This window comes from Thamnophis elegans, chromosome 14 (genome assembly GCF_009769535.1).
Source record: "Thamnophis elegans isolate rThaEle1 chromosome 14, rThaEle1.pri, whole genome shotgun sequence".
Lineage (NCBI taxonomy): Eukaryota > Metazoa > Chordata > Lepidosauria > Squamata > Colubridae > Thamnophis > Thamnophis elegans.
In genome coordinates, this window is record NC_045554.1 from 23,475,334 (window position 1) to 23,496,699 (window position 21,366).

General features: G+C 50.1%; 1 protein-coding gene across 2 annotated transcripts; it reads left to right on the forward strand.

The window, feature by feature from the left end:
• Positions 1 to 1,613: 1,613 nt before the first annotated feature.
• LCAT (lecithin-cholesterol acyltransferase) lies at positions 1,614 to 16,573 on the forward strand. 2 transcript variants are annotated; one of them, XM_032230353.1, is made up of 6 exons: positions 1,614 to 1,897; positions 11,801 to 11,957; positions 13,198 to 13,313; positions 13,972 to 14,067; positions 14,974 to 15,198; positions 15,523 to 16,573. In XM_032230353.1, the coding sequence occupies exons 1-6, from the start codon at positions 1,753 to 1,755 to the stop codon at positions 16,083 to 16,085; spliced, it is 1,302 nt and encodes a 433-aa protein (XP_032086244.1). In that variant the 5' UTR covers positions 1,614 to 1,752; the 3' UTR covers positions 16,086 to 16,573. The 2 variants fall into 2 exon arrangements, with proteins under 2 accessions (XP_032086244.1, XP_032086245.1); XM_032230354.1 differs by lacking the exon at positions 1,614 to 1,897 and adding an exon at positions 2,500 to 2,658.
• The last annotated feature ends 4,793 nt before the right edge of the window (positions 16,574 to 21,366 follow it).

Genomic DNA, 21,366 nt, shown 5'->3' on the forward strand with positions numbered 1-21,366 from the left:
GACAATGTTATTAGGCTCTCAAAGGATTAAAACAATATTGTTTTATCCAAGAAATTATATTAAAATCCGTTTTGTAACTAATTCCAAATAAAAAAGCTTGCACATATTGAAATAAAGACAAAAACATTGCAATATTATCAGCATTCAAATCATCTAATATTGACAGAGTTTTGATGGTGTTTTATGAAACCAGGCTGTGCTGATATTTTATTGAAGGTAGGGTCTTCTGTAATTTTGTACCAGATTAAGTTTCAACAGTGTATAAGTGTATCAGATGATCATTCAAAGGATGCTTCTCATTTTCAATATAGCTAGACTCATGGAATAAAGTGCATAGGATCTATTTAGGAGTACAAATCTAAAATAATACTTTCATGATTTCAGGGAATCTCAGCCAAATTAATCAACCCCATAATCAATAGGCCTTCAACTGGTCAGTCAACTCCTCTCATTCAGCCCATATTCTGAGGGAAGGTTGAAAGGCAGACCCAGATGCATCTTCTCCATCTTGCCTCAGTCTTTGAATCCGACGGTCCCATCGAATCATCAAAGCAGCTTCTACTCTGACAGCATAATGTTCTCCAGCAGGGTTGTTTATTTCCCAGGCTAGGAGTTGCCCGTTTGTAATGATAAATTGTCCAATTCACATGAAGTGATAGAAATCTGAAGCATGTCTGAAATTCTGCCACACTTACTCAGCAAGGAAGGGGCAGCCCAGGGGTGGGCTTGAGGTGTGCGGTACACGCATGCACAGTGCGATTAAAATTGTTCTGTGCATGCGCAGAACCAAGAAACAAGATGGCACCGCCTATGGCACTGCCGGAAGAACTGGTTCAGGGGTGTGGTAGGCCTGGGTCGCTGCCAGTTCCAGCAACCCAGGCCACCAAACCACTACCACCAGTTCGGCTGAACCAGTCCAAACCAGTAGGAACCCACCACTGGTGCAGCCTGAAACAAGCCCTGTGGGAGACCGTGCTGCGAGTGGCAGAGGCGGGATCTGCTGCACTGGTTGTGCCAGAAGACGGGCCAGCTGATGTGGGCCATTCCAGCAGCTTCCAGGCTCTAAGATCTAAGCTGTGCTTGTACTGGAGGGAGGCTGTGATGCTGCCTCAGCATCCTGGATCCCCTCATCATCTGCTTCACACAACCCTGACACGGGAAATCTAAGAATGAAAAGTTAGAGTCAGGCTGATTTAGACAACCTTGGATCCCCCTTCAAAGAAACGTTTGGCTTATGGGCTACTTTAGTTGTAAGAAACGGTCTGTTTATGTAGAGGAGCCAAGGAACCCCTCAGGCCTCCGCGGACGCTGTTCTCCACCTGCAGCTGAAGGAAGGAGGGTGTCCCAGCCTTCCTCCAGGCCTTTGCTTTGCTTACTTTCCTCGGGAAAGGCCAGGAGAGGCCCTGCTCTCTCCGGGAGAGGAAGGCCAAGCCTCCCAAAGGAATCTGGGCAGCAGCTGCTTCGCGGGAGCTCCTGGCCTCGGATTCTTCTGGCCGGTCGCGGCCAATGACCCCCCCCCGCCCCCCGCGGGCGTTGCATGATCCCTCGGAGGGGGCTCTGCAATCAGACCTTCAACTTTGGGAATGCCTCTTCCCCCCCCCCGGCCCACTCCAGCCCTGCCGGCCACTCGGCCTGAGCTGGTGGGTCCCTACCTCCCGCTCCTCCCCTTCCCCAACAGTCTGCGGGAAGAGAGCGGAGCGCCCTTCGCCGCCCCAGGCTGGGAGGGCCAGAGCAGCTTCTCGGCAGCCCAGGATGCAGAGCCAGGCCGGATGGAGCGCTGCCCTGGTCCTGGCGCTCCTTCAGCCTGGCAGGGCCTTCTGGCTCCTCAACGTGCTCTTCCCGCCAAGCACCACCCCAGAAGCCGCCGGCTCCAACAGGACGCCCCCGGTGCTGCTGGGTGAGTTGGCCGAGGAAGGAGGGAGAGAGGGAGGGAGGGGAGCCCCGGAGGCGCTGGGGAGGGTCTGGGGGCCAAGGCCGAGGAAGAAGGGAGGGGGGGTGCCGGTGCCATCGGATTCTTCCCAAGAACCGAGGAAGGGGAGTTGCTGCGGCTAAGTCTTCCCTGCGGGAGACGGAAGGGCTGATGCCAGGACGGGCTCTCGACGGCCGCTTCAGAGCCCAAGGCGGCTCCGCAAGAGCTGCTGGTGCGAGATCCGCCCGGCGGCAGAAGGGCTCGGCCTTTGGTCCTGCCGCGGGCCCGAGTTTGGTCGTCGGCCTCTCCCAGGAGGCCGGCAGGAGGTCGGAGCGAGGCTGGCAGGCGACCGATGGGACGTCCTGCTCCCGTGGCAGCGCTTGCTTCACCTTCCCAGCTTCCGAACAAACGTCCTCGGCACCGAAAGAGCCTCGAGGGGAGGAGCGGAGAGGCTCCCCTGAGCGCCGAGCCTTGGAGAGGCCGGTGGGCCCCTTCTGCCTCAGGCACCCGGGGGGCTTCCCAACCGCCAGCCGCCCCCCCCCCCCCCCCAGGGCTGCGAGCGGCGGGGCTTTCGCCTTTGCTGCCGGCATCGGAAGGGCAGAGATGACTGGGAAGGGGGAGCCTGTGGCAAAGCTTTGCACGGGCAGCATCCAGACGGTGGCGACTCTGTGCGGTGGCCCATTAAAATGCAGAATGGAGTCAGATCTGGAAGCAACTTGACCAAGCGCATAGCTACCACCTTTAAGCAGGTAACCTGCAGTTTGCTTCTCCTTAGTTCTTTCAAATGATTTCGACCTAAACCAGTTAGGAATTGCTAAGAATCTGCCTTGAGTTCTTCTCCAAGTTGCTGAGGGCCTTTAGCAGAATGTTCTTTTCAGGAGGAGGAAGAAGAGGAGGAGGAAGAGAAGCAGGAGCTGAGGCTGCTCTTGCTCCAAGGCCCAGCTGCAGGGGGCCAGCCAGAGAAGATCCTGGGGGCTCCCAGCAGTGGGAAGAAGGGCCTTCTTGGCTCTGCTGTTGATGCAACAACAAAAAGGGGAAATCCCCCACCCCACAATGTCCCCCTTTCTGTGGCAGTGAAATGGAGCAAGCACTCTGCCCCACAGTGACCCTGCAGCCAGCCTGCCTCCCCTTTGATCTCTGAGATTAAATTTTTGCACAGTGACTCCTGAGTGGTGTTTGTTGGACTTTGCCTTGTTTGCATGAGACTGTTTGCCTGGAGGGAACAGCCAGACCCAAATTCCCACCAGGATTGCAGGGACAGCAGGGCTATGGAAAAAAATAGGAGGGGTTGGGGGGAGGGGTCTCCTAAATATCCCCAGAAGGAGGGCCACTTCTCAAGCTCAGAAAGCACTCGGCCCAAAGGGGATGGTTCCACCACAAAACCGCGTTCGACTAAAGCTCGTTCGACGAAACCGCGTAGCTGATGTCATCACAGCGCAACGAAAAAAGCACGCTCTAAACGCTAAAGCTAAAATTAACCCCTAAACCTAAACCTAACCCCCCTAAACCTAATCCTAAACTAAGGTGACCAGATTTTCAGATTGGAAAAGAGGGATGCCCTTGACCAGGGGGGGGGGGGCTTGATTAAAAAAAATTTTTTTTGTCAAAAGGTCACCCCAGGACACTGAAACCAGCATAAATACGAATCTGTTGCCAACAAAATTTTGATCACGTGACCATGAGGATGTTGCAACGGTCGCTAAGTGTGAAAAATGGTCATCAGTCACTTTTTTCAATGCCATTGTAACTTTGGTCACTAAATGTTTTCCCCCTCCTCGAGACTCCTCACTTCTTCCTTCATTCCTCTTGCTTATCTACCTTCACCTTATCTGTCTTCTGCTCTTTCCCTCTCTTCCTTCCTTCTCCTTCCATCCTCTCTTCTTTCCCTCACTCACTCCCTTCCTCCTTTTTTCTCTTCCTTCCTCCTTCCATTCTTTCAGCTTCATTTCTTTTGCCTATCTACCTTCTCTGTCTTTCTGCTCTTTCCATTTCTTCGCTTCTGTTCCTTCCTCCTTCCCTCCTTTCCTATTTCTTCCTTCTTCCTTCCTTCTGCCAATCTACCTTCACCTTCTCTGTCTTTCTGCTCTTTCCCTGTCTTCCCCTTTCCTCCCTCCCTCCCTTCTTTCCTTTCTAGTTCCATCTCTTCTTCTTTCCTCTCTCCCTCTTTTTCTTTTTTCCTTCCTTCCTCCTTCCTCTTGCCTATCAACTTTTTTTATTTTTTTTTGTTACATAGACGACACATACCCACAACAATAAAAACAAAACAAAACAAAAAGAAAAAAAACCCATCATCACATATAGCATGTCATTTGGTTACAAGTGTTTTAACATTTATCATTCTTATACATTTATTATTTCATTTAATAGGTTATAATATACAGTTTGGGTTGCTTTGTTTACCATCCCTTCCTCCTGTTATAACACCACCTTATTTTCCCTTTCTTTTCTCCCTTCCTCCCTTCTCTACTTTCTTCCTTCCTGCTCTCCTTTCCCTTCCTTCTTCCCTTACCTTTCTCCTACTCCTGCTCTTCCTCTTCCCCTTTCTACCCTCTCTCCCCCTCTTTCTCTCCTTTCCATCCTCCTCTCCTTACCTCTTTCTTCTTTCCATCTTCCTTCCATTCTCTCCTCCTTTCTCCCTTTCTCCCAACTCCCTTTCTGGGAGTTGAAGTCCACACACTTTCAAGTCTCCAAGGTGGAGAAAGACTGATCTATCTAATTAATATAATTATTTCTCCCTCTCTTTTTCACTCTCTCTCCAGCGCACACACGCAAATGCATAGGGCAGCCCACCTCACACACAGGTAACTCCGGGCGGCTTACGGGAAGAGGACAGCCGACCACTCAACCACGCGGGGGGGGGGCAGGATTTCGCCAAGAAAAGTTAAACGGCAGCCTCTCAGCTGTTCCCGGCCGGGGAGACCTCCCCCCACTTCCACTCCTGCGACCCTCCTCCCGCCTCCTCGGAGCTTCAAGCAAGCTAACTGGGAAGGCCGGGGAAGAAGAAAAAGCGGCGGCGCGGGGGCGTGGCGGAAGCCCGGCTGCCGTTTCTCTTGCTGAGGGCGGGAGGAGGAGGAGGAGAAAGTTACAGTGGCGGCCCGATCCCTTCAGCAGCCGAGGCGGGAAACGTGCGTTTTGACAGGGCTTCCATAGCGCTGTGCAAGCCCTGCCAAAGTGTCCGTTTCCCGGGCGGGCTGCCGTTTCTCTTGCTGAGGGCGGGAGGAGGAGGAGGAGAAAGTTACAGTGGCGGCCCGATCCCTTCAGCAGCCGAGGCGGGAAACGTGCGTTTTGACAGGGCTTCCACAGCGCTGTGCAAGCCCTGCCAAAGTGTCCGTTCCCCGGGCGGGCTGCCGTTTCTCTTGTTGAGGGCGGGAGGAGGAGGAGGAGAAAGTTACAGTGGCGGCCCGATCCCTTCAGCAGCCGAGGCGGGAAACGTGCGTTTTGACAGGGCTTCCACAGCGCTGTGCAAGCCCTGCCAAAGTGTCCGTTCCCCGGGCGGGCTGCCGTTTCTCTTGTTGAGGGCGGAAGGGGAGGAGGAGGAGGAGAAAGTTAAAGTGGCGGCCCGATCCCTTCAGCAGCCGAGGCGGGAAACATGCGTTTTGACAGGGCTTCCACAGCGCTGTGCAAGCCCTGCCAAAGTGTCCGTTCCCCGGGCGGGCTGCCGTTTCTCTTGCTGAGGGCGCGAGGAGGAGGAGGAGGAGGAGGAGAAAGTTAAAGTGGCGGCCCGATCCCTTCAGCAGCCGAGGCGGGAAACATGCGTTTTGACAGGGCTTCCACAGCGCTGTGCAAGCCCTGCCAAAGTGTCCGTTTCCCGGGCGGGCTGCCGTTTCTCTTGCTGAGGGCGGGAGGAGGAGGAGGAGAAAGTTACAGTGGCGGCCCGATCCCTTCAGCAGCCGAGGCGGGAAACGTGCGTTTTGACAGGGCTTCCACAGTGCTGTGGAAGCCCTGCCAAAGTGTCCGTTCCCCGGCCCGGCTGCCGTTTCTCTTGCTGAGGGCGGAAGGGGAGGAGGAGGAGGAGGAGAAAGTTAAAGTGGCGGCCCGATCCCTTCAGCAGCCAAGGCTAATTCTCTGCACGAACGAGAGCGTGGGGGCAGCGGCAGCCGCCCGCACAGAACTTCCACGCGCTTCAGGGGCTTCTGCCGGGCGGCGGGAGCCCCGGAAGCGAGAGGAAGTTCTCTACGGGCGGCTGCCGCTGCCCCCACCCTCTCCTCCTGCCGCGGCGAGCGGAAAATTCTCTGATTAGAATTAGATTAGATTACTCACCAACAAGCGCAGCTGCAACCCCAAAAGATGAAAGGAAAATGGAGACTCGCGCAGGCGTCCTCAGGCTAAGGAGTCCAGCCAATCAGTGAGCTGGTTGGGATGGAAAATTTTCCATCCCAGCCAGCTCACTGATTGGCTGGAGTCCTGGCCAATTAAATCAGTGAGCGGCAGGCTGGGCTGGCTTAAATTTGTAGGTAGCAGATAGAACAGAACAATGAGCCAGCCCAGCAAGCTAGCAGCTGATGGGCGGGAGCTGCGAGCGCCAAAAAAAGCGTGCTTTTTAAAAAAGCGTGCGGGACGCGGGAAAATGCATTAAAAAGCGGGGGTGTCCCGCCAAAAGCGGGACGTCTGGGCACCTTATCCTAAACCTAACCCTAAACCTAACCCTAAACCTAACCCTTAACCTAACGCTAAACCTAACACTAACCCTTAACCTAACCCTAACCCTTAACCTAACCCTAACCCTTAACCTAACCCTAAACCTAACTCTTACCTTAACTTGAATCGGCTTGCTTTCAAAGCGCTATTTAAAGCGCCCTTTTTTCTCCACGGTCGCTGTTGTCGCCCTGCTGATGACGTCAGCAACGCAGTTTAATCGGGCGCGCTTTAGTGGAGCGTGGTTTTGTCGTGCCACGAAAGGGGACAGGGGAGGCAGACATTCCAGCATGGCCCCTGCAGAGGCATTTCTAAGTGGCTCTGGCAGGAAGGCTCATTGTGTCCATCCCTGGGATGGGAGAACGGCCAGCTGCTTGCAGGCTGCAGGAGGTAGAGCTCAGGCATGAAGCTGCCCTCTGAGGGGATGGAGTTGCTGCTGCTTCTTAAATGCTGCTGAGGATTTCCCAGTGGGACAATCCAGACGGGTGTTGTTAATTTGTCTCCCATAGAGTCCTTTCCTTCCCATCTTGTGATGTCCTGTATTAAAAAGCACCCGTTTATGTGAATGGCTCCCAACTTTGATAAGATTTGGAAAGCAGGGAGGGAGAGGAACAAGAGATAAAGGACGAAATAGAAGAAGAAAAAATTGCGGAGAGAAAGAGGCAACAGGGGGTACAACATCTCTCAGCCAACTGGCCATTGTGGGCCGAGCAGCTCCCCAGGACAGAGCAGGGGAAGGGAAGAGAGAGACGGGTCCATTAATCCTAAGTAGGGGTACTGAAGAAATGGGGAGGAGCAGGTGAGCCTCAGAACAATCACCTTCACCCCCGCCCTGAAGTGGGCTCTTTCCTGGCCCTGCATGACTGGTGGGGAGTCAAGGAATCCCTCTTAGGATAGGAAGATTGCTCTGGGGCACCCCAAGATTAGATGGGGGGAGGGGAAACTGCCACCCTCCAAATCAATGCCTTCTCTTCTGCTGTAAGAGCTGTGAGTCCCAGAAAAAGTGGCTGATAACCCAGAATGGAATAAGATGCATTAGTAAATGCTCTTACTTTGAAAAATGTGATTGCAACAGGTGCCTGTGAAGACATCCCCATGGAGGAGGAAGTAATAGACCCTAGATTTAAAAGCATAAGGAAGATTGACAGTATTAGTGAAGGAGGCAAGGGAAGACTGAGTTGACGGAGTCCAAAATTTCACTGGAGTTTAGGAAAAATGGACAGGGAAGAAAAGGCGGGAAGGAGAGGAAATGCAGATGCGATACAGGCTGGCTTAAGACCAACTGAGAGTGCAGAATTTAGTTTGTGAGTCATTGTGGTTGTTAAGCAAGATGCCCATATGATTGCCTTGCTGAACAACCACAATCCTGGCTCTCCTCATTGCAGTCGTTAAGTGTTAAGCAACTGCACAGGTCATTAAGTGGATAGAGCAAAAGAGCTGCCTGCTAAAGGATTCAACAGAACAAAATCACAGAGTTGGAAGGGACCTTGGAGGTCTTCTAGTCCAACCTCCTACTCAGACATGGAACCATTTTCAGACAAACAGATGTTCAATGTCTTCTTAAAGACTTCCAGTGCTGGAGCATTCACAACTTCTGGAGACAACTTGTTCCACTGATTAATTGTTCTCACTGTCAGGATATTTCTCCTTAGTTCCAAGTTGCTTCTCTCCTTGATTAGTTTCCACCCATTGCTTCTTGTTCTGCCCTCAGGTGCTTTGTAGAATAGCTTGACTCCCTCTTCTTTGTGGCAGCCCCTGAGATATTGGAAGACTGCTATCATGTCTCCCCTAGTCCTTCTTTTCATTAAACTAGACATACCCAGTTCCTGCAACCGTTCTTCATATGTTTTAGCCTCCAGTCCCCTAATCCTCTTGTTGCTCTTCTCTGCACTCTTTCTAGAGTCTCCACATCTTTTCTACATCGTGGTGACCAAAACTGAATGCAGTATTCCAAGTGTGACCTTACCAAGGCATTATAAAGTGATATTAACATTTCATGTGATCTTGATTCTATCCCTCTGTTAATGCAGCCTAGAATTGTGTTGGCTTTTTTGGCAGCTGCTGCATACGGCTGGCTCATATTTAAGTGATTGTCCACCTGAACTCCAAGATTCCTCTCACAATTGAGCCAATTAATATTGTTGAGCCACCTGTGCATTTGGTTTTTACCTGTGCTTTTGGTTTTTCTTGCCTAAATGTAGAATCTTACCTCCCCCCCTCCCCGAATTTCATTTTGTTAGATAGTACTCAATGTTCAAGTCTGTCAAGATCCTTCTGTATCTTAAGCCTGTCTTCTGGAGTGTTGGTTATTCCTGCCAGCTTGCTTTTGTCTGCAAATTTGATGAGTTCCCCATCTATTCCTTCACCCAAATCATTGATGAAGATACTGAAGGGTTCTGGACCTAAGACAGAACCTTGGGGTCCCCCATTGCATTCTTCCCTTAGGGGGGACTACATGTTGAGTGTGGTCGGTCAGCCAGTTAGAAATCGATCAAGATGGTGGTGATGCTGTCTAACCTACATTTTTCTATCTTATCAAGTACAGTAGTAGGTTGTGGTCTACTTTATCAAATGCCCCACTGAAGTCCAAGTACATTATATCCACAGCATCCCCCTGGTCCACTAATGTTTCGAGGTGTTCTTTGATTTGTTGCTTCATTATCTTTCTAGAATCTTCCCAGGTATTGAGGTCAGGCTGATAGATCTGTAATTCCCTGGATCTTTTTCTCTCTCCTTTTTTTGAAGATCAACTACATCAGCTTTTTTCCAGTCTGCTGGTAGTTCTCCGGTGCTCCAGGATCTTTGAAAGATGATCAATGGTCCTGAGGATGTGCAGCAGCTCCCTTCCACGTGCAGAAGGGAACGCCAGGGCTGGGCTGGAGAAAATGCCTCTCTGATCTTTGTAATTCTGAGCTTCTTTTCTCCAGCCCAGCACTGGAGTTCTTCTCCCTCCATGCAAGAAGGGAAGCCAGTCCTGAAATCCAAGTAGGATTTTGGCACAGAGCGTTTGCAGCATTGGAAATCCTCTTGTTTTGGGGAGCTGGCTGCAAACGCCCCATGTTGCAAACATCCTGCTGCATTTTGGAAAGTATGTTTTCAGTCAGCCTCCTTCCAAGCAAACAGAACTAAAAATAAATAAAACTAACCTGGGCTGACTGAATGCTGGAATATTTATAGATTTGCATGGAAGTTATAGTGTGACCTGGAGGTCTTCCACAGTGTCTTGTAAGCCAACTGGGTCCCCCTTGATATCCAGATATGGTGGTAAACAGGGAGTTGATGGAGCAGCTGCCAGCAGCCAGAGGGTCCAGCACTAAAGCCTTGCTCAGGACAGCTGCCCAGCTTGCTCCTGGCTACCACCCTTGAATGCGTGCCTCTCTTTGACCCTCTCCCCTTGGCAGAGTGGCAGCCCCCTTGCTTTCCTCCTTCCTTTGGACTGTCCTTTCTCATCTTTTTGGCTTTTCCTACCCGGTGGCTCGGGCACAGTAAGCCATGCATGGGGACCTCTGATTTCTGCCATGCATTTTGGACAGGGTTACCTTGGATGAAAAGCTAGAATGAGGCCCAAGTCCTGAGCTGGGTTCTTCCTTGGAGAGTTCTTAATTGAGATTCCAGAAGGAGCCGTTACAAAATCTCTTTCATTTCATAACAATGTTAGCATTTTTATAGTTTTCCATTTTGCTTCCCTACCCCACTCTTCCCTCCTCTTCCTCTTCATTAGATTTGTAGTACTATGTTCTTTTCTCTGCTTTTGTAGATAGGAATAAGCAAATAGTGATAAACCAGTTTTTCTAATGTTAGAGAAGGTCACAGGTCAAAGGTGAAACAGGCATATATTGAAAATACCACCCAAAATTACACAACCTAATATTGAAATCTCTGTGTCTCTCCCTCTCCTCCTCTCCTCCTCTCTGTTGTATAACCTGGTGATTCTTTATATTCCACCTCCACTTTTAAAGGAATTGCTCCGCTGTCCTTAGGCTTCTTGACCGAAGGTCAAGATCTTAGTAAAGATATTAAAAGTTTTCACAATTTAGACTAGATATTCGAGGCCTCCCTGGGCATGAAGGCATCTGGAGGACAGGCTCTTCCTGCTCTTGGTTGCTAGAAGAGGGTCTCACATCCAGAAAGTTGTGGCAGGATGATGGCCCAGCACCAGCATAGTTGGCTTTTCAGCACCAAGCAAAGCTGGGTTTTCCTCAGGCATTTGGGACAGCGATTATAGCCTGGTTGCCTGCTGGTTGTTTAGGGCTACAAATCCAGACAAGCATAGTTGGTGGCAAAATGCAGAAAAGTCTGCTGCTATCTGCCGATTGTCTGGATTTTTGCAGACCAGGATTGGGAACTTACAGCTGCAGCTTCTGAGACCCTGTGCCTCTCTGTTAATGAAAGCAGCACTTAACCCCTTGCCCGATGAATTGCTTAATTTCATCTGCAGCATGCAGAGAATCTCTGCTAACACACAAACCTTTATTAATTGCAGTTGCTCCAGCAGTACACACAGACACAAACAGGCGTTTACATGCTATGCTGCAGAGGTGATAAAAGGGTGCCTGGGAAGAAGGGAGTGCCATGCAGATAAAAGGGAGTCTGTAAAGGAGGCCTCCCCGCCTTCTTTCTTCTCCTTGGCCAGCAGGGACTCATTACGTGTCCCCAAAGATGTCCTGGGAATGAGGGGGCTGGGTGGAGACACTGAAGCAGTAGGCTTCAGTTGAGCTTCAATGGACTTCAGGAAGGCCTGGAGGAACATTCTCCATGGGGTTGCGATGGGTCGGACACGGCTTCGCAACTCACAACAACAGATGTCCTGGGCTGCTTGACTTGCAGCAGGGCCGATCCTTTCATCTCTCTGCTACTGCTTCAGGCCGACTCCCTTATCGCCTCTTCAGCTGCCTTGCTCTGCATTCTTCTCTGGGGTCAGGTCTGGAAACCTCTCATCCCGAGGAGACCTTCCCCAGCACTCGCTTTCTGATTGCAATTTTTCCTCCTATGAGGAGATCTCTGGGGTGAACCTCTTCTTGAGGGCAGGAGCCACCTCGCCAGGCACAGCTGTTTGCAGAGGATGGACAGGAGGGTAGAGAGGTAAACCTGCCACTTCCCTTCAAGACAGGGTTGCAGCCAGAAGAAGGGAAAGGTCCAGGTAGACAGGGCAGGTAGACAGGAGGAGGACATCCAGGAATCCCCATCTTTGCAGGCCAGTTTGTCCTTTTGGTTCGGAGATGGGAATGCAGCTGTTCTGTTTCTCTGCCCCTGCAGTGCCTGGGTACCTCGGGAATCAGCTGGAGGCTAAGTTGGACAAGCCAGATGTGGTGAACTGGATGTGTTATCGCAAGACTGAGGATTACTTTACCATCTGGCTGAACCTCAACATGTTCCTGCCTTTTGGAGTGGACTGTTGGATCGACAACACAAGGCATGTCTGTGGGGGAGCACCCCTCTCTTCTCAGACAGACCCCCCCCCCCACATCAACTCTACTCTTGGCCTCTCCTCTGCCTGTTGGGATGGAGGTCCTGCTGGTCCAGACCTTAGAGGGTCCCTGGCTCCCAGACAGAGGAGAAGAGGGGGTGATGCAGAGAGAGAGGAGACCCCAAACAAGCAGCAAGTTGAAGATCCTCTCCCAAACAGAACATATTGTCCTAAGCCATTATTTGTTTTATACAACACAGTGGGTGACTTGCACAAGCTCTGCTAAACTATAAACCATGATTTATGAACAGTGGCCGATTCAAGAGTTTGCTAAGCCAAAACTAAGTCAAGTATTTTGGGTCTTACTGCAGTCGCTGAGTGCTTCTCTCGTTCATTTCACCTCAGCTCTGAGTGAAAATACGATCCCACAACTTTCCAATAGACTCTCTCGGCATTAATTTATTCTGGGAACATCCCACCCCAACCTCTGCCTCCATCCCTCCATGACTGTCAGAATTGCTGATTTTGTTATTATAGACTGCCTGGTCTCTCTTGGGGTCACTGATCCTGATGGACTCTTGTTGCTTTCACCTGGGACACCAGGCTGGGCTGGGGGCTCCCACTTCCTCTCCTCCGCCACTTCATCAACTGTTAGGCAGGCTGAGTTCCTTAGAAGACCAGTCCTGGTAGCCTCCTGCAACATCTGGCAGGCATCAGGAAGGGGTTCATGGTGCAAGCCCACAACTCCATCTGCTGTTTCAGGAGTTAGTTTTAATCATGGCTTCAGCATCCCTGAAAAAAATGGGAAACTCCGGTTTTAAGATAGCTAGACAAATGTGGCATGGATTGGCCAACGGGACAGAAGTCTCCCTCCCCTGGCAGCCCCCAATCGCCCCCAATCGCCCCCATGCCCTCTCAGTTGTTTCTCCCTGGTGGGAAGCAGATTTTGACTCCTGATGCCCCACGGTGGCATTTGGTGGCTGAGTGGGAGCCTTCTTTTTAAGAGCCTGTTGGCAGGGACCCCAAGCACAAGAGGCAACCAGGAGGCCTCCAGTCCACAGGATCTGAGGCCTCAACCTGGACCGTAGACCTAAAGGATCAAGGCCTGGGGTTTTTAGATCAAGGCTGCTAGTGATCCTGGTATTTAGTCCCTTCAAGTTCTCTGGTGGGATGATGGCCTTTGTTGGAAGTGGACCTCCTGGAATAATTATTGTGTTTTCTCTTGACTCGTCCTTGTGGGACACAGAGTGGTTTTCAATAAAACCACCCGGAGCATAACCAACGCCCCTGGGGTCCACATCAGAGTTCCCGGGTTTGGCCAGACCTTTTCCGTGGAATACCTGGATGGTGGCAAATTGGCAGGTGAGAACAATGAGGAGACTAGTGGGAGCCGGAGGGAAGCTCAACAGGGTGAAATGCATCCCCAAAAGTCTTTCTTCTGAGCCTTTGGTTCCTCTGAGTTCCTGGAGTTTCCTGCATGAAATAATGGCAGAGAGTTTGGGCAAAAGCCTGCTGTTGCTGGTCTTTGTTGGGGGAGGGCTACCTGCACAAGGGTCCTCCCTCTGTGGGGGTCTGATATGCAGTTATGGTGACGGGAGAGGGGAGTAGCTCCAGAGGCAGCTTTTTTGCCAGTGTGGCAGAGCAACCACAGTTGCCAGAGTGTTTCCCTTCAAGGAGAGAGAGGTTTAGGGAGGACAATAATATGGTGGAAATTACATGATGATTCTCCTGCTTTCTTGGGGGCTTTGGAAAGATCTTTGAGGGGTGCTCAGTGAAGGGCAGCCCTGTGGACTTCAGAAGTTGCTACCAGGCGTGCAGGATCTGCATGACCTTCTTTGGAATCCCTTTGATCTTGGTGCTTTCTCTAAAAACCGCTTGGCTTCTTCTGAGGGAGTCAGGAATGGTTTGGGGGGGAGAAGAGGGGCAGAACTTCCAGGGAGGCCTTGAAGCCCCTGCCTGGACTCCATTCCCTGGAGGTCACCCTGGCCTCCTCTCACCTCCCTTCTCTTCCTTGCTCTAGGCTACATGCACACCCTGGTGCAGCACCTGGTCAACAACGGCTACGTGCGTGATCAGAGCGTGAGAGCCGCTCCCTACGACTGGAGGCTTGGCCCCAGTGAGTACGCCTGGGCAGAGGCAGGGGAGCAGGGAGGATGGGCTCAACCCCTTCCAAAGTGCAAAGCAGCTGCTGCATCCCCATCAGCTGTCTCCCTCTCAGAGCCTGCAGCCCATTTTTCCAGCATGCTTTACGGTTCTTCCAAGCGGCTATGTAAGCCTTTTAGTATCAACCAGTCAATCAAACCATCACTAAAGCCTGATCGTTCCTTCCAGGCTTTCCATTGGTCGTTCCATTTTTTTCAGTGGCCCCAGCAAAGCAGCCACAGGATCAGGATACGGTACAAAGGAAACCATTTTCTGCTCCCCAAGGAAAAAGAAAATGGCATTAACTTTTTCCCAGTTAAGGATTTTCCTTTCACAAATCTGGGTTAAGAAGAATTGAAGAAAATGGGCCAGGTCTGCCTCATAATATCACACACCATCAGGGGGATTTAATATTTCCCACCTATCCCTGGCTTGTCTGTATTTGAAACCCTGACACAACAAACTGACAAATAAAATGTGACACAAAGGGAGCGACTGGAGAGATCCGGGATGGAGGGGGATGAAATTCAGCAAGTGCAGCTTTGGGCATCCTTCATTACAGCCCAACGCGGCGCTTGGGGACAACTGGAGGCCACCCAGGGCTCAGAGCCTCAGCATCAGGGCTGAGCCATGTGGGGGAGAAGTGGGGTCTTCCCCAGGAGCATCCCACCCCAATTCCCCCCTTGGTCTACCCCTCACCCCTCACCATCTCCACCCCCTCCTCAAAGGGGGTGGAGATGGTTTGCCTGCAGCCTCGGGCGGGGTGGGGAGGAGCCCTCCAGCACTGCTCTGGACACGGCATGGGGAGATTCCCCCTGGACCCCAGGCGGTGGGAGTGGGGTGTGGTTTCCTTCCCATACTCTTCCTCCTCTTTCCACAGCCGACCAAGAGGTTTACTATTTGAAGCTGCGGGGCCTCATCGAAGAGATGTTTGAAGCCCACCAGAAGCCGGTTTTCCTGATTGGCCACAGCCTTGGCAACCTCCACATCCTCTACTTCCTAGTCCAGCAGCCACAGGCCTGGAAAGACCGCTTTGTTCAGGGCTTCATTTCCCTGGGGGCCCCCTGGGGGGGAGCGGTGAAACCCATGCGGGTCATGGCTTCAGGTGAGTAGCTGCCCTGGTGCTGCCCAGCCGTGTCTTCCTGGGGCCTGCATGGAGCTGGGCTGCACCAGCAGCTTTCCGCCCACTAAAGATCCTGGGTGTATCTTGTCCACAGCCCCCACGCTTTCTGGGGAAAAAACGGAGAGGCATCGATCTGTTTCCGTTTTTGCACCCGGTTTAGCTTTAAGAAGAGGGAAGAATCCCTGTTAAGTTTATTCATCGGCCGTCCTCTGTGGCTGAATTACATTGTAATGCAATTTTTTATTGCAAATTAGCAAACCTGAAAGTGGCAGTAGAATAATGCGATTCTACTGGTGTCCTTTGCAGGTGACCATCAGGGCATTCCTATTATGTCCAGCATTAAATTGCGTGAAGAGAAGCGAATCTCCACCAACAGTCCCTGGTTGTTCCCCACCCACACAGCCTGGCCGGAGACACACATCTTCATCTCTACCCCCTTCTACAATTACACCTACCGGGACTACCAGCGGTTCTTCAATGATATCAACTTTGAAGACGGCTGGTTCATGTGGAATGACAGCAAGGAGCTTCTGGCAGGGCTGCCACCTCCCGGCGTGGAGGTCTATTGCCTGTTTGGCACTGGGCACCCCACTCCAGAGACCTACATTTACAACGACCAGTTTCCCTACGAGGACCCGGTGGAGATTATCTATGGGGACGGGGATGACATGATTAGCTGGCGCAGCATAGAGCTGTGTAAGGAGTGGCGCAAGCAGCAGCATCAGAAGGTCCATGTCCTGGAGCTGCCTGGAGCTGAGCATCTCAACATGATCTTTGACAACCGTACCCTACAATACATCAGTGAAATCCTGTTTGGGAACCTGGATAATGTGACTGCTACACAAGACCTGGGGGGAAGAGTCCTCTGAATCCCCATGAAATGGAAACCTTCCCCACGCAGAAAATGGCTGCTGTTTCTTCTGCTAGTGTGGGGAAGGAACATGAATACACATATGGCTGCAGTACTGAAGCTTTCTCTGCGCTGGAGAGACTGAAGGGCTGGCTGCCCCCCCCCCCCCGTGTTTGGTTGTTAATATGATAGTTCCCACTTCCTCACCGTAGTTTCAAGAAGCACAGAGCACACCATACTGCTTTCAGGTTCCCGCAGAGCAGCAGCAACGTTTCAGAAAACATAACGTGGCAAAGACCCTGGAAGGCTGGGCTCAGAGAGCCTGCCAAAGGAATGGTCGGATAAGAGGTGGCATAGCCTGCAGCTGTATGGTGGGTGGAGCAAGAGACTCGGAAGAGACCCTCCCTAGTTTCTCAGGCTGTAAAGGAGACAGTGGGAAATTTGTACCTGCAGACTTGCAAGTTTCTGTTAATATAATTTTACAATAAAGTAGAATTAGTACATCTGGTCTTGTTTCATGTCTGGTCTATTTATCAAGGCTGATATTAATGTGCAATGGGCCACTCTTCCAAAGAGGAGCAGAGGGAGGAGCACAGGGAGTTCTCACCAGAAAAGGGGAATGACACGTCTTCAAGGAAAAACCAGAAAGTCTGATTGCCTCTTTACAAAAGCACATTTGGGATCCCAACTGGTGGTTTTTGTGTGAACGTTTTGCCCATAAGTATTTGCCATCCTTTTGATCTTGGCCAATAAGCAAAATGAAGCTGCCAATCAATGCCCAAGGCATGGGCCACTTGCTGGGTGATGGTGGAGATAAAGAATTGATCAATTCTTTATCTCCACCATCACCCATCAATTCCTTGATAGGGAAGGGGGAAACGTGGAATGTTTTCCTTCAAAAGGGCCTTGACCACGTCACGTGCCTTGGTGTGGCAAGGGAAGGGCTCACCCAGAGAAAGCACCCACCAAAACCAGCAAGTATGGAAAGCCTGTTTCCTCAGCAATTCAGTAAAACCAACTTCCCAAAATCAATTGGCAGGAGCATAGATTTGCTGGATTGTTTCTTGGACAAACAACCCATTGCCTGACCAACACACTTAAGAGCCTTATCAAAGATCTCTGGTCAAATACAGTCCTTTAGAAGAGATTTGGCTACAGCCTTGGAACCCCCATGTTTACTTGTATATAATAATTCCCTCATGTCCTGGGAGAAGCCTTTTCCCATCCTTTTCCAACCAATTCCCCTGATAAACAACACCCATATTACATGCCTTGGGCCTCTCCTGCGAGGCATACGAAGGAGCCAGCAGGCAGGTGAGAAGGAAGGAGTGCACAGACATACCAAGGGGAAAGGGGACCTGAGGCATCAGACTTGGTGACATTGCCCTGGCCATGTTTACTGTCATCCTTACCGTGGGCTCCTACATGCATAATAACTACCTTGCTAGGAAGCAAAACAGCATCCAATAATCTCAATATTTCAGGTCCATATTTAACAGGGGTACCTTGGATGTCCAGCAGCCCAAGCTCCTTCCACAAGGCACCATGTACATGTAGGGGACCCAAAGCAAATTTACTATCTGTGCAAATATTAACAACTGTGATAACTCAAAGTCTCTTGTCAAGGCCACGACTCAGCCTTTTGGGCTGAGGTTCCTGCAGGGAGGGCTGCTGCTTTCAATACTTGGTCCAAAGTGATCACAGCATACCCAGCCAGCCTTTCTCCTTGGTACATGAAGCTGCTGCCATCTGTAGACAGGTCCCTATCCGCATCCTCAGGTGGATCCAGACAGCCGGAAAACACCTGAGCAATGGTTTGGACACAGTCATGAACAATAACTTCTTGTTCCAGTTGGGGAGAAAAGGTGGCCGGAGAGGATCTGCCATGTTTTAAATGCACATGCGGATTGTCGAGAAGGACAATCTGATCTCTCCAGGTGACTGGCTGTAAGCCAATGACCCCCTTCGACTCAAGTAATTCCTGGATGGAACAAGGAGTCTCCTCTACAACGGTGACACCAAAGGTCAATTGCTCGGTAGTGTCTAATAAAAGGGTGACGGCTGCAGTGGCACAAAGTCACGCCGGTCATCCTTGAGCAATGAGGTCAGGTTGTTTGGAGAAATATGCTACCGGGCATTCCCAGCTTGTAAGAGTCTGGCTTAGAATGCCAGCTGCTACCCCCCTTTGCCAGTGGTGGGATGCAAACGGTTTAACAACCGGTTCGGTGAGTGCGCGCTTCACGTGTGTGTGCAGCATTCAAAAATAACCACCTTTTAAAGCTTTGAAATGTACCTTCTATGTCAGCGCCTGTGAGTAAAACAGCTGACACGAAGCAATCCGCTGTGCTACATGAATCAGCTGAGCTAAAAAACACGCATATATAGGACAAGAAAGCGCAGGGGCTGGTGGGAGGGACCAAAATACTCACCGGAATTACCGGTTCATCCAAACCGGTCCAAACCGGCTGAATCCCACTCCTGCCCCTTGCTCTTTGTGACATTAGGAATCCCAAGGGCAGAGCTTGCATTTAAAGAGGTTTTAATACTATCAAACAGCATCTGGCAGTCTTTTGTCCGCTCAAAAGGGACCACATCAGAGTCTTTTGTAGTTTGATAGAAGGGCTTTGCCGTCAAAGTGAAATTGGGTATCCAAATGCAGCAAAACCTGGCTATCTCCCAGCAGCTTTGTAGCTGGTGTTTAGTTTTAGGTGGTTTCAGAAGACAGAGAGCTTGGATCTGCTCCTATGAGAGCTTCCTAGTATCCTGAGATAGAATATAACCTAAATCCCTGACCTCCTGAGGAAAAAGCTGTGCCTTAGCACGAGAAGCCTTATAGCCCCAGCGGCTATAATAAAAAAGCAGAATTCAAAAGACAATTATCCTCAGAAGGGGCGGCCAAGAGCAAGACATCTACGTATTGCAATAGAACTGCAGAGGTATCATCAACTGGCCACCAGTGACCAACACATTTCCAAAGATAGGAGGACTATTTTGAAAGTCTTGGGGTCTTGGGCCCTCCAGCAAAGCTGCCTAATGCTGCCACTGAAAAGCAAAAAGTGGTCGACTCGCAAGAGCCGAGGGGACACAGGAAAAGGTGTCTTTACAATCAATAAGGGTAGATCAAATGAGATGAGGACCTACAGTTGCAAGAAAAAGTATGTGAACCCCTTGGGATTATATGGAGTTTTGCATGAATTGGTCATAAAATGTGCTCTGAACTTCATCTAAATCACAACAATAGACAAACACAGTCTGCTGAAAATAATAGCACACAAACATTAGATGTTGCCATGGTTTAATTGCAGATAACATGTAAACATTCACAGTGCAGGGAGGAAAAAGTATGTGAGCCCCTAGCCTAATGACGTCTCCAAGAGCTAATTGGAGCCAGGAGTGAGCCAACCTTGACTCCAATCAGTGTGATGATATTGGATGTGTTGGTGACAGCTGTTCTGCCCTTTAAAAACACACACCTGTTGTGGGTTTACTGGTTTCAAGAAGCACTGTCTGATGTGAACCATGCCTCGCAGAAAAGAGCTCTCAGAAGACCTACGATCAAGAATTGTTGACTTGCATGAAGCTGGAAAGGGTTACAAAAGTATCTCCAAAAGCCTTGATGTTCATGTGTCCATGGTAAGACAGACTGTCTACAAATGGAGAAAGTTTAGCACTCTTGCTACTCTCCCTAGGTGTGGTCGTCCTGTAAAAATGACTGCAAGAGCACAGTGCAGAATGCTTCATGAAGTAAAGAAGAATCCTAGAGTGTCAGCTAAAGACCTATAGAAATCTCTGGCACATGCTAACATTTTTGTTGACACATCTACAATAAGGAAAACATTAAACAAGAATGGAGTACATGGGAGGACACCACGGAGGAAGCCATTGTTGTCCAAAAAAAATATATATTGCAGCACGTTTGAAGTTTGCAAAAGAGCACCTGGATGTTCCACAGCACTACTGGCAAAATATACTGTGGACAGATGAAACCAAAATTGAGTTATTTGGGAAAAACACACAATACTATGTGTGGAGAAAAAAAGGGACAGCACACCAACATCAAAACCTCATCCCCACTGTAAAACATGGCGGAGTGAGCATCATGGTTTGGGGCTGCTTTGCTGCCTCAGGGCCTGGACGGATTGTTGTCATTGATGGGAAAATGAATTCCAGAGTTTATCAAGACATTTTGCAGGAAAATGTACGACCATCTGTCTGCCAACTGAAGCTCCACAGGGGATGGGTGATGCAACAGGACAATGACCCAAAGCATACAAGTAAGTCAACACAAAAATGGCTTCAACAGCACAGAATACGCCCTCTGGAGTGGCCCAGTCAGAGTCTTGACCTCAACCCGATTGAAATGCTGTGGCATGACCTTAAGAGAGCGATTCACACGAGACATCCCAAGAATATCGCTACACTGAAACAGTTTTGTGAAGAGGAGTGGTCCACAATTATTCCAGATCGTTGTGCAGATCTGATCTGCAACTACAAGAAACGTTTGGTTGAGGTTATTGCTGCCAAAGGAGGGTCAACCAGTTATTAAGTCCAAGCGTTCACATACTTTTTCCTTCCTGCACTGTGAATGTTTACATGTTATGTGCAATTAAACCATGGCAACATCTAATGTTTGTGTAGTATTATTTTCAGCAGACTGTGTTTTTCTATTGTTGTGACTTAGATGAAGTTCAGAGCACATTTTATGACCAATTCATTCAAAACTCCACATAATCTCATAAACATCATAAACCTTTTGTCTCTTTAGGAATGGTGGCTTATAAAGCAGTACCAACTGGGTCCTGAGATTCTTTCAAGCATTCATAATCTGGTCTGTCTTATAACTGTTAATAGACCACCTGGGATGGGTGTCAGGAAGTTGTATGGCAACAGTCACTACTAGATGCCTGCATTTAACCAAAGTTTCAATTTTCATATTCCGCTGGGTTTTGAGCTTATCAAACTTCCTTATGACATACTCAAAAGGGCCGAGGGCACATGTTTTAGTCTGACTTACCTTGACTCTAGATCTTCCTTGGGCCGAGCCCACATGTCTCAGTCACACCTCTTCCACAGCCTCTTGGGCCACAAGAGATCCACCGATTTCCCCAGCAGTATAAACACCCCGGTCAACAGGGTGAATGCCTAGTGGGGTTACGAGCGACTGAGATCAGTTTCACGCCTAGGCCTGCTCAACAGCAGGAGATTTATAAGGGAACATACAAACATCAACCACTCACAATCCCTTGGAGCACAAGAGTACAGGGTGGGCCTCCCTTGCTTTTTAAACACCTTGTCAGCCT

Excerpts from the sequence above, each read along its gene's own strand:
- LCAT (XM_032230353.1), top strand. The coding sequence starts at position 1,753 with ATGCAGAGCCAGGCCGGATGGAGCGCTGCCCTGGTCCTGGCGCTCCTT. Across the intron at positions 1,898-11,800 it reads GACGCCCCCGGTGCTGCTGG|TGCCTGGGTACCTCGGGAAT; the intron begins GTGAGTTGGCCG and ends CTGCCCCTGCAG. Across the intron at positions 11,958-13,197 it reads TGTTGGATCGACAACACAAG|AGTGGTTTTCAATAAAACCA; the intron begins GCATGTCTGTGG and ends TGTGGGACACAG.